This window comes from Equus caballus, chromosome 12 (genome assembly GCF_041296265.1).
Source record: "Equus caballus isolate H_3958 breed thoroughbred chromosome 12, TB-T2T, whole genome shotgun sequence".
NCBI lineage: Eukaryota > Metazoa > Chordata > Mammalia > Perissodactyla > Equidae > Equus > Equus caballus.
Genome location: NC_091695.1, coordinates 40682009 through 40695480, shown reverse-complemented (window position 1 = coordinate 40695480; position 13472 = coordinate 40682009). Strand labels below are relative to the sequence as shown.

At 36.4% G+C, this 13472-nt stretch overlaps 1 protein-coding gene across 3 annotated transcripts in view; it reads right to left on the bottom strand.

Moving 5' to 3' along the window:
- LOC100064607 (organic anion transporter 7) overlaps positions 1-12209 on the bottom strand; it is a 36815-nt gene extending 24606 nt beyond the window's left edge. For 2 of the 3 annotated variants that reach the window (XR_011424069.1, XM_014729638.3), the window contains exons 1-2: positions 11490-12199; positions 10702-10805 (exon numbers count right to left, since the gene is read on the bottom strand). Coding sequence is in view for 2 of the 3 variants with exons in the window: in XM_014729638.3 (XP_014585124.1) it covers positions 10702-10805; positions 11490-11891 (506 nt within the window). In the remaining variant the exon portion in view is untranslated. Of the gene's footprint in view, positions 1-10701; positions 10806-11489 lie in introns of all 3 variants that reach the window. The other variant, XM_014729639.3, reaches the window with a different exon arrangement.
- Between the last annotated feature and the right edge of the window lie 1263 nt (positions 12210-13472).

Here is a 13472-nt window from a genome sequence, read left to right as displayed (position 1 = left end):
AGAATTAATGAAACCAAGAGCTGGTTCTTTGAAAAGATAAACAACACTGACAAACCCTTAGCTAGACTCACCAAGAAAAAAATAGAGAAGGCTCAAATAAGTAAAATCAGAAATGAAAGAGGAGAGATTACAACAGACACCTCAGAAACACAAAAGGTGATAAGAGAACACTATGGAAAGCTATATGCCAACAAATTGGATAACCTAGAAGAAATGGATAAATTCTTAGAAACATACAACCTTCCAAAACTGGACCAAGAAGAAGTAGAAAATTTGAATAGACCAATCACCAGTAAGGAGATCGAAACTGCAATCAAAAACCTCCCAAAAAATAAAAGTCCAGGACCAGATAGCTTCCCTGGTGAATTCTACCAAACATTCAAAGAAGACTTAATACCTATCCTTCTCAAACTCTTCCAAAAAATTGAAGAGGAGAGGAGGCTTCCTAGCTCATTCTACGATGCCAACATCATCCTGATACAAACCAGACAAGGACAACACAAAAAAAGAAAATTACAGGCCAATATCACTGATGAACATTGATGCAAAAATCTTCATAAAATACTAGCAAATCGAATACGACAATACATTAAAAAGATCATACCTCACGATCAAGTGGGTTTTATTTGAGGGATGCAGGTGTGGTTCAACATCTGCAAATCTATCAGTGTGATACACCACATAACAAAATGAAGAATAAAAATCACATGATCATCTCAATAGCTGCAGAGAAAGCATTTGACAAGATACAGCATCCATTTATGATAAAAACTCTAAATAAAATGGGTATAGAAGGAAAGTACCTCAACATAATAAAGGCCACATATTACAAACCCACAGCTAATATCATTCTGAACGAAGAAAAACTGAAAGCTGTCCCTCTAAGAACAGGAACCAGACAAGGATGTCCACTGTCATCACTCTTATTTAACATGGCATTGGAAGTCGTAGCCAGAGCAATCAGGCAAGAAAAAGAAATAAAAGGGATCCACATTGGAAAATCATGTCACTCTTTGCAGATGACATGATTTTATATATAGAAAACCCTAAAGAATCCACTAAAAAACTTTTAGAAATAATAGGTGAATACAGTCAAGTCGCAGGATACAAAATCAACATACAAAAAATTGGTTGCATTTCTATAAACTAACAACAAAGTAGCAGAAAGAGAAATTAAGAATACAATCCTCTTTACAATTGCAACAAAAGGAATAAAAACACCTAGGAATAAACTTAACCAAAGAGGTGAAAGATCTGTACACCGAAAACTATAAACATTGTTGAAAGAAATCAAAGAAGACACAAAGAAATGGAAAGATAGTCCATACTCTTGGATGCAAGAATTAACATCGATAAAATGTTCATACTTCCTAAAGCAATCTATAGATTCAATGCTATCCCTATCAAAGTTCCAACAACAATTTTCACAGAAATAGAACAAAGAATCCTAAAATTTATATGGAACAACAAAAGACCCTGAATAGCCAAAAGATTCCCGAGAAAAAAGGACAAAGCTGGAGGTATCACACTCCCTGATTCCAAAATATACTACAAAGCCATAGTAACCAAAACAGCATGGTACTGGCACAAAAACAGATACACAGATCGATGGAACAGAATCAAGAGCCCAAAGGTAAACCCACATATTTATGGACAGTTAATATTTGACAAGGGAGTCAAGAACATACGATGGAGAAAGGAGAGTCTCTTCAATAAATGGTGTTGCGAAAACTGGACATCCACATACAGAAGAATGAAAGTAGACCATTACCTTACACTGTGCACAAAAATCAACTCAAAATGGATTAAAGACTTGAATGTAAGACCCGAAACCATGAAACTTCTAGAAGAAAACATAAGCAGTACGCTCTTTGACATCGGTCTGAGCAGCATATTTTCAAGTACCATGTCTGACCAGGCAAGGGAAACAAAAGAAAAAATGAACAAATGGGACTACATCAAACTAAAAAGTTTCTGCCCAGCAAAGGAGACCATCAACAAAACAAAAAGACAACCTAACAATTGAGAGAAGATATTCGCAAACCATTTATCAGATAAGGGGCTAATATCCAAAATATACAAAGAACTCATACAGCTCAACAACAAAAAACCAACAATCCAATTAAAAAATCGGCAAAGGATCTGAGAAGAGATTTCTCCAAAGAAGATATATGGATGGCCAACAGGCATATGAAAAGATGCTCAACATCCTTAGCTATCAGGGAAATTCAAATCAAAACTACAATGAGGTATCACCTCACTCTGGTCAGAATGGCTATAATTAACAAGACAGGAAACAACAAATGTTGGAGAGGATGTGGAGAGAAGGGAACACTTGTGCACTGCTGGTGGGAGGGCAAACTGGTGCAGCCACTATGGAAAGCAGTATGGAGTATCCTCAGAAAATTAAGGATAGATCTACCATATGATCTAGCTATTCCACTGCTGGGTATTTATCCAAAGAACTTGAAAACGCAAAGGCATAAAGATACGTGCACCCCTATGTTCATTGCAGCGTTATACACAATAGCTAAGACTTGGAAGCAACTTAGGTGCCCATCAAAGGACGAATGAATAAAGAAGATGTGGTATTTATGCATGATGGAATACTACTCAGCCATAAGAAATGAAAAAATCTGGCCATTTGTGACAACATGGATGGACCTTGAGGGTATTATGCTGAGTGAAATAAGTCAGAGGCAGAAAGTCAAATACCGTATGATCGCACTCATAAGTAGAAGATAAAAACAATGACAAACACACACATAGCATTGGAGATTGGATTGGTGGTTACCATAGGGGAAGGGGGGAGGGCAAAATGGGTGATTAAGCTCACATGTGAGGGGATGGACTATAATTAGTTTTTGGGTGGTGAACATGATGTCATCTACACAGAATTTGAAATATATTGTGATGTACCTCTGAAAGGCATATAATGTTATAATCCAACGTTATTGCAATTAAAGATAAATAAATAAATAAAATAAAAATAAAGTAGAGGAAGATGGACACCAATCTTCCTTAGCAAAAAAGAGGAGGATTGGCAGCAGATGTTAGCTGAGGGCTAATCTCCCTAAAAAAAAAAACCTTTTAAAATAAGTTAAATGGATACATTTTCTGTATTTTATATGAATAGGCTTCTCTTAAAGTTGGACTCATTATGGCTAGAATTGGTGACGATGGTAAAAGTGTACTCATTCAAAATATCAATGAGGCAAGTATTAAAAATGAAATATAATAATATTAAGTAAAAAAATGCAGTAGGAATAGCGAAGGGCTTTTGTTACTGACATTATGCAAAGAACCATTGGTAAACAGTTTCTAGTCTCTGGCAGAAAGTGTGGCTTATCATTTCTTTCTCTTTGCCCCAAATATTTAATGCTTCTATGATCCTGAAAGACGCTAGGCAGAAAAGAATCTGATGTCATTCTGTATATTCTCAGAGTCAGTGTCCTAGATCAGGGTTCCTAACAACTTCATCACTATCAAAAGGCTTGAATGCTTTAGCAACTATTGCCTTTCTCCGACCTCTGACATAGGAATCCTCTTTTCTTTCTGTCATGAATAAGTAGAGTGACCGTAAAATTTTCATCCTCGATGGGATACTTTTGAGACCAATAAAGGTATGTTATTCATAATTAAGTCTAGCTTGCCCAGGCATGTGGGATGACTGGGCACTCAAGCAACAAGGGAAGTTGGGCTATTGCATTGAGGATGCACAAGGAAGAAGAGATTCTAGGAACTGATGCTAGTAGGTTTGTCTAAGCTCAGACTAATGTCCAATCAGCACAAGACCGTGGTCACTAAGGTAGCTGTCTGAGTACCAGAAGTCCGTGCCAGTACCCTGTGTCACCCTCACCAAGAGTTTCTATGACTTGTGTCTACAATGGCACCAGCATGGCTCTTTCCCTTGCAATGGAGCAAAGGTGAGGTCTAGTTTGCTTGAGAAATTCAAACCATGAAGATTTTAGTTGCTTTATTTACAACTGAACATTAAGATATTCAACTTTTTTAAGGACTGAGGCCTCCAGAGAAAAGTATGAGACTGTAAATTTTGAATTTTGGCTGAAAGGGATGTTATAATGAGCAGAAGCGATATTCCAAATGTTTAACAATCAATATTTGTGAGTCGCTGATCATTAATAATGGACATTGACCTTGACACTTGAAGTGTTCACGCAGAGTTGCCTACTAAGGAGGGGTCATGGGGAGATGGTGAATACTTAGGATGCTTGGGTATTTATGAGCTGAATATCAGCCTGGTAGAGGTTATATTTGGGGTAAGTTGTTTTCAAGCCTGCCAATATTCTTAGTACTGCCTTCTCCAACTTGACATCTCCTGACGCATCACCAATAGGCACTTCCAATTTATTATGTCCAAAACAGAAGTCTTAACTTTCTCCTCCATATGGGTTCCTTTTCCTGTCTTCCCTCAGATTATTTAACCATATCAGCATTCATCCATTTGCTCACGCTGAAGATATAGATATCATCCTTGATCCTCCTTTTGCCATATCATAGCCTCCTTCTTAAATATGTCAAGCCATCAGGAAATCTTATTGTATCTTTCCACAGATAGCTTCCCAATCCAGCTCCTTGTTACCATTTCCATGGTCACCTTGCTAATTAAAGTTCCCATCCTTTTTCCTTAGAATTATTTGATAGTCTCTTAAATGATATCATTACATCACTTTTGCTCCCTCAGTTAATTATCAATGAAGCACTAATAAGGCAGATTAAAATTCTATCAAAATACTTCTCCTAAAAGCCTTTGATGGGTGCATGTCAGGTTCCAGGGATAAAAGAATTTTACTCTACAATCTTCCCTCCACTCTCTCAGAAAAGATGTATAAAACTGTGCATAACACAAAAAGCAACTACTCAAAGAGAGTACTGGTGTATTCAAGAGTTCACAGAAGCAAGTAGTCTGTGGTGGAGTGTGTATGGCCCTTCAGAGGAGAGCACATAGGGAACAATATAAAGAAGATCCTGTTTCCATGGCTATAACCTGAGTAAGCTGCAAACCACACAGTAAATACAGTGATTGGGGTATATGTGTAAAACCTGCCTTCATGTGGCCTAGAGAAGCAGATGATAGACTGTGGTAGATTGGAAACACTGATGAGAGTGAGAGATCCAGCAATGGAAAGTGACAAAGAGGGAGTCTTTAAATTGTGTGTACCACACATCCCTGACTGGTCTCTGAAACACACACGTGCAGAATAAGCTCAAAGCTGGTCAAAGTCAAAGATCTGAACTGAGGCCAGTTGCCCAAGAAGCAGTTTTTAGTTCAATCCCAGGATGAACATTACTCACTAAAATGAAAGAATCAGTACTACTGATGAATAATACTGGAAGATAGAATCTCCACAACTTAATGATTATAATAGTAAAGATAGAATTCAATATTTCTTGGTATGTGAAGAACCAAAGAAATGAAATCCATTCTGAAGAGAATAGAAATCATTCAAACCTCTCCTGAGAGAAGACAAATTTTGATTTAACCAATAAGTATTTTAAGGAGGTAGTAGGAGTATCCTCAAAGATGCAAGTAAAATATGATTTAATAACGTATGAAAATCACAGCTCAGAAATAGGCACTCTCAGCAGAGAAATTGATGAAACAAACCACAATAAATGAAATTCTAGAACTCAAAAAGTATAGTTGCTGTTATAAATATTCACTGTGACTTAATAGCCACGTGGACACAAGAGAAAGACTATGTGAATTTGAAGATAGAGCAATAGAAGCTATAGAAGGTGAAGAACAGAGAGAAACAGTGATTCAAAAAAATCGACAGAGAGCCTCAGAGGGCTGCTACACCAGGAGTCAGCAAATATTTCCAGTAAAGACCAGATAACTATTGTTTTAGGCTTCTTGAGCCACATACAGTGTCTATCAATGTTCATATTTGCTTTTCCGTTTTATATTAACGTTTGTGTTTATTTTTTATTAAATATATATAAAAGAAAATTTGCTGTTTTTATTAATTTTAAGTGTATAAACCAGTGACAATTACATTTACAATGTTCTGCAAACATCATTACTATCTATTTCCAAACATTTTTCAACATTGCCAATAGAAATTCTGTGCTCAATAAAGCAATAACTCCCCTTCCTCCCTTTGCCCTAGCCTCTGGGCATGTCTACGCTACTTTTTTTCTCTGAGACTATGTGGAATCATGCAAGTGGAATCATGCAATAATTGTCCTTTTGTGCCTGTCTTATTTCACTGGATACTTGTTTGTGTCCTACATGTGGTTTACCTCAGAGAGTATTCCATGTGCATGTGAGAATTTTGTGTATTCTGCTATTGTTGTGTTCTATACATGTGTATTAGGTCTAGTTAGCTTAATAGTGTTAAAGTCTTCTATTTCTCATTGTTCTTTGGTCTGGTAGCTCTGTGCACTATTGAAAGTGATTTATTGAATTATGTAACTGTTATTCTAGAACTGTCAATTTCACTTATCAACTCTGTCAGTGTTTACCTTGTATGTTTTGGGCTCTGTTGTTTTGTGCATCTATGTTTATCATTGTTATATATTCTTGTTGAACTGACTTTCTTAAAATCAATATTTGAATTCCTTCTTATAACAAGTTTTGAGTTAAAGTCTATTTTATCTGGAATTAGGAATAGTCAATCAAGTTTTCTTTTGGTGGCTGTTTACATGAAATATCATTTTCCATCCTTTCATTTTCCAGTTATTTGTGTTTTTAGATCCAAAATGAGTCTGTCATACAGCATATAGTTGGATCCTATTTTTTTTAACCCATTCTGTCAATCTTTGTCTTTTGAATGGAGAGTGTTATCCATTTACATATAAGGTAATTAATAATAAGGAAGGACTCTCTTCTGTTATTTTGCTATTTGTTTTCAGTATGTCTTACAGCTATTTATTTTTCATTCCCTCTTGCTGACTGCTTATTTGCTTCATTGATTTTTTTGTAGTGACATTCTTTGTTTCCCTTATCATTTCCTTTTGTGTATATTCTATAGATATTTTTTCTGTGGTTTCCATATAACATCCTAGTCACAGCAATCTAGTTTGAATTGATAACTTCAATTGCACAAAAGTCTCTACTTCTATACCGCTATCTGTTCCTCCTGTTTATGATATTGATATCACAAATTACAACTTTATACACAAACATAGATTTTAAATTATTTTAATGCATTTTTGTTTTAAATCCTTTGGAAAATAAAAAGTAAACATAAATACCAAATTACAATAATACTTGTTTTCATATTTGCCTATATGTTTACCTTTATCAGAGAACTTTTCTCTTCATATCTATTTCTTTTTTAAGTTACTATCTAGTACCCTTTAATCGCAAAGTGAATCTCCCCTTTTAATGTTTCTTGTAGGGTAAGTCTAGTGATATTGAACTCCACTAGCTTTTGTTCATCTGTGAGTATCTTAATTTTTAACTCATTTTTAAATGATTCTTTTGCCAGATATAGAACTCTTCACTGACTTTTTTTTTTTTTTTTGAGGAAGACTGGCCTTGAGCTAACATCTGTGCCAATTCTTCTCTATTTTATATGTGGGAAACATGCCACAGCATGGCTTGATAAGCAAACTTAACCACTCTGCCACCAGGCCAGCCCTGACAGTGTTTTTCTTTCAGCAGTTTCAACATATCATCCCACTGCCTTCTGGCCTCCAAAGTTTCTAATGAGAAATTAATAAATGATCTCAATGAGGATCCTTCTGTGTGATGAGTTGCTTCTCTCCTGCTGCTTTCAAGATTCTCTCTTTGAGCCAACCTCATTGGCCTATTGGTTAATTTTGATACACTTCACGTTGTTGGCCCTAGTTTGGTTCCCAGGCATGGACCTACAGTACTCATCAGTGGCCATGCTGTGCTGGCAGCCCACATCCAAAATAGAGGAAGACTGGCAACAGATGTTAGCACAAGGTGAATCTTCCTCAGCAGAAAAAAAAAAAGATTCTCTCTCCGTCTTTGGTTTTGGACATTTTGATTATAACGGGTCTCAGTGTGGGTCTCTTTGAGTTAATCCTACTAGGATTTCCTTGAGGCTCTTGGATTTCATTGTAGATTGATATCTTTCATCAAATTTGGGAAGTTTCCTGCATTATTTCTCATTTACTCTCTCTGCCCCTTTTTCCCTCTCTTCTCTTTCTGAGACTCCCATAATTAGTATTTTGGTTCCTGCTGATGTTCCCTAAGTCCCTTAGGCTGTGTTCACTTTTCCTCATTCTTTTTTCTGCCTGTTCATCAGACTCAATAATTTAAACTGTACTATCTTCATGTTCACTGTTCACTCCATCTGCTCAAAACTGCTGTTGAATCCTCTAGAGAAAATTTCAACTCATTATATATTTCACCTCCAAAACTTCTATTTGTTTCTATTTTTATAATTTGTATCACTTTGTTGATATTCTCTTTTTGTTCATGGAGTATTTTCCTGAATTATTTTCTTTTTTTCCCCATGTTTTACTTCAGTGTTTTGAAAATATTTAGGACAGCTGTTTTAAAGCCATTGTGTGAATGTCTGACTTCTGGGCTTACTCATGTGAACAGTCTCTGTCAGGTTTTAGTTTTTCCTTTTTAAGAACCATGTTTCCCTGTTTCTTTGCATGCCTTCTGATATTTTTGTTGTTGTTGAAAATTGAGCATTTGGTTATCATACTATGCTAAATCTGGAAATTAGATATGCTCTCTTACTCAGGGTTTGCTCATTCTTTTATTAATTGTCACAGGGCTTGGTAGTCTATTCTTTTCAGACCTTTCCAAACTGCTTTGCAAAACTATTAGTTCATGTTCAGCTAAGTTTTGATGGAGATTTCCTCCCCAGTGCTTGCATGTTTGATCTGGTTTTGGGAAAGCCTTAAAGGCTTAGCTAGGCTTGCACTGTGGGTAGGTATCAAGCTGAGGTAAAAGCTTTAGATGTTCTCATGTCTTTTCTGAGAATGTGCTTTGCCTGGCCTTGATCATGACTTTATCAATTCCCCCTTATATATGGCTGTTTTTGAAAGTCTTGATTTCCCAAAGGTTCTCAAGCAAGATTCTCTGTCAGGTATTAGATGGTCTATAGAATGTGTTCAGTAGTCCTTATTGTATGTCACAATATTTTCACATAAAATGCTCAGAAAACCAAAAATAGAGGAAAACTTCTTAAACCTAATTAAGGGTATCTACTATAATCCTATAGCTCACATTATACTCAAGTTTGAAAGAACAATGCATTCTACCTAAGGTCAGAATAAGGCAAGATTTTATCATCTCTCACCACTTTCATTAAGCATGATACTGAATGTTGTAGCTATTTACAGAAAAAGAGTAAAAGGAAAAAGAAAGGAAAATAATAAGTAAAACTTTCATTACTAGCAGATGAAAACATAGTTCTGTAGAAAACTTTAAGGAATTCACAATAAAGCTATGAGACCTAAAAAATAAATTTATCAAGGTGGCAGTTGGTAAGTTCAGTATATAAGTGTAAATTTCATTTTTTTAAATAACAGCAATGAATAATCGGAAATTAAAGTTACAAAAAACAACTTCTTAGCCTCAAAAACTAAGTTAATTAGAAATAAATTTAATGGAAAACATGCATGGTTTCTACAAACTATAAATGTTGACGAAGGAAATCCTTTAGTTATTCCTCTCAGCTTTCTGATGAAGTTCAAAATACTTAGATTATATTGACCCCTCCATTTCACCTATTTCTCCACTGTAATCTGTGACTAGGCCCTTTCCATCCCCAAACTCTGCTACCCCATGACACATGAAAATTGATATATCTATAATTTCTCATGACACTGTCCCAGAAGGCTGTGTTACTGGGCTCCTGAAAGTGAACACACTGACTCTGAACTCATTTATATGTTACATTTACTGTGATATATTTAGTGTTCACATTTCTCATCTGAGACAACAGAAAATATTATGCTGGTGAATGTTAAGGGGCACATCCTGCACTCCACCTCCCTCAGAAGAGACGTGGTTGGGTGTTGACAATGATTTCAGAAGAAGTCTCTTTCAGAAGGGATACTGTCAGGCACAGAATATCCCAAACTACTCATATGACAAACTTTGATCAGCTGTTAGCAGATTAATTACTTTACATGACTGAAAAGCCTACCTTTAAAAACTTGTTTTTGCAAACACAAAAATTAAGTTTCCTGGCATAATTTTTCAATGTACTACCAAGAACACATTGTTCTACACCCCACAGGTTTTATAGAAAAATCTACTCTTCATACTAAGGCAACTAGGCCATGATGACCATTCTCTGGGAAACCACAAACATTCAGCTCACAGGGTACAGGAAGGATTGAATATGGCACCCCTGGCCAAGGCCAAGATAGCAGTTTTCCATATCTGTGTTTTCAAACAGGCTGGATCTCACGACATGAAACATTTTCCTCATCATTCCCGTAGCTAATACCTGCTCATGTTTCTAAACCACATGTTATAGCACCTCCTCTATACATACTGTCCTGATGTGCTTCCAAATTTAATGGAGATGTCACTACTGTGTCTTGTACACCAAGGTCAATGTTGAAAACGTAGCACTCACCACACTCATTAGTTCTCCTCTTGAAAATCTGGGAAGTGGAGACCAAGGAAGCTCTAGGACAGTGTAATTTATAATATCTATTTCTGAAGGAAAGAATGATTCATGAAATGATGAAAATACTCAGGAAAGAGAGCTGTGATCCAGAGACACTCACCTGTCTGATAAATGGCCATATATGATGCCTCCCACCAGCATTCCAGCCATGACTAAGAATTTAGACACTGAGATCAGTGACTGAAATTCACACACCAGGTCCCACTGTAAGAGAAGGAAACTTGCAAAGGAGAGCTCCACAGCATTTTATAATCCCTGCATGGAAACACTTTAACATTACTTGCAAATTTTAGTATATTAGGCCCCTATCTTCTTTTCCAGCTTCCCTTTCTACATTACCTGCCATTCTAATTTAAATCTCAGGTTAAACATAAATTTTTTCTGGAAAACTCCTCTAAAATTATAAGTTTTACTAATTCTCTGTTTTACTTCATGCAAACTGGTGCTTAATCATGGCAATAGAATGCAATTATTTTAATTTTAAAATTTTATTTATGCCTGAATTTATTCGAAGACAACGTATGTGACTGCACTGGGGTACAGTTTAAACATGGAGGTTTTCATCAATCTCCAAAGTATTTATAATTTTCAACCAAATGGTAAGCATTACTGACCTAGCATAACATTTTTAACATATTACATAAATTACTTGCTTACACTTTGGTCTTTTCAAGAATAAAATCACTACAATAGTAGTCTATTTTTTAATTCATTAGTATTATTATTTATTTAAATGTAAAGCATTTAATAAAGAAGCAATTAATATTTCCTGAAAGATTTAAGAATGAGCACCTATGTAATGACTGAAGGCTTGAAGCATCTTCATTATTTTTTCTATCTCTAAACACCCACAGTATGAACTCAGAGCACATCTACAGGGCTTCTTACCTCAGTCACAGTGGTGGAGGAGAAGGAGCTTTGGTCATACACCCAGCCATTCACACATGGCTCCGTGTCCAGCTCACTCATATTAGGGAAGGTCCCATTCAGGTGAAGGAGCTGCCACTGGGGATGAAGGAAGCGACGACAATTTTCTGGCCTCAGGTTTGAATCCAGTGGGATGGAGATTCTCAGGAGGGTGTCTTGACTGAGGATCCCAGTGCCATTAGCAGAGACAGTGTCATTGTCGAGGATGTGGACCCAGCAGCGGTGACCAGGGACGGCTGCAGTGAAGTTCTCCAATAGCACATGAGGGAACACTATAATGCTGGAAATACAAAGGCAAACAATCTGAAGGATCTGGAATCTCCCCAGGCCTCCAACTTGATCCAGGAGGTCCTGAAAGGCCATGGAGGCTCAACGGGTGATCCCCAAGATGAGACAAAATGACTGTATCTAGAAAAGTTTGAGAGAAAATATTTCCTTCCACACGTGACGCTAAATGTGTGATGACCACACTTTCTCCTCAATTGACCCTGTCTGTCTTCCAAAGCAGGGCCATGGAAGCTGTTTCTCAAGATTGTGTTAGGGCCTGTAGTTAGCCGTTTTCCTTAGTTACAGCAGGAAATGTTTTGCTCAGGTACTTCCAGTGGTGGACAATTCAACCTGTTAAAGGTGTACTTTGTAAAAATTTTTGTCCTCAGCAGTGCTTCAACGTCAGCAGTGGACTTTGATCTACAGAATCTTAGCAAATAATCTAAAATAAACCCGCTACATAGTATGCAGTTCTTCCCAGAAAATCTAATTTCACTCAAAAATGAAACGCTGTTTAAGTTCCCTTTGAAAAGAAAAGAAAGCATTTTGCTTGTTTAATGCTGAATTTTGATTAAAAGAGTTAGGGAAAACAATCCTGAGTTAAATTAAAGCCAGTGAAATCTGGTGTAATCATGTCCTTCTCATAACTGACATTCTGCTTCATTAAAATCATATCACAAATTCACACTGACAGTAATTTACTAGAAATGGAGGCGGAATGGACAGTGATGGTGGCCAGAAAGGCAAACCGGTGGTAAACACATACTGAGGCTTATTTGTATTGGTTTGTTGATTCATCCAGATAACACGTGTGAGGACCTTTTCTGTGCTAGTTCAAGGAATAAAGCAATATTTCAGATAAGGTCTTCATGGCTCTTAAAGTCCAGTGAGTAAGGGAGAAACAAATAAATAATTCCACCGTGATGTCATAAAATTCCTATCTGGTACATGCATGATATGCTAGAGAAGAATTGAAGAGAAAATATGAGATAAAATGTCATAGCACTATAGATTAGCACTAAGTCATCCATTAAAATTTCTTTTTTTACAGCTTTATTGAGATATAATTCACATAGCATCTGTTAACAAGCAAAATTCAACTGAGTAAATATGAAGATATAATTGGCTTTCTTAAGCAATTCACAAATCAGGATCCCATCCAGTTACTAGAAGGGCAATATGAGGTGTTACACAAAATGGAAGGTTTTTATAAGGTAAGGAAATCACTAGCAAAAGAAAAGAAAGGGTTATTTCGGGCCAGAACATCTTCTTTATTGAGGAAATAGAACTGGCATGGGTTTTATCATGCCAATTACCTTACTTGTGCAACTTAGGAAATTTCAAATTGACTGTTTAAAGGTCACATTCCTTGGAGGGCTGAAACTGTAAGTCAGTCTTGGCTTGCTGTCATGGGGGCCATTTTGGGTTTGATATTTTTTATTTTATCAATTATCCTCATTTGATTAAAACTTTCAGCCTCACTGAGAGATGTGATTAAAAAAAAATTAAGGCACTGCTGCACTGTCAGCCACCACTCCGTGGTTCTCATCACTTTTTCTCATCTTCTGTGTGATATTCACAAGTCATGATGTTTTTGCTTAATCCCTGTGATATTTACAGGTCACATCTTGAGGTTCAGAGTCTTTAATTGGTCATTATTTGTTCCTTCTCTGACAT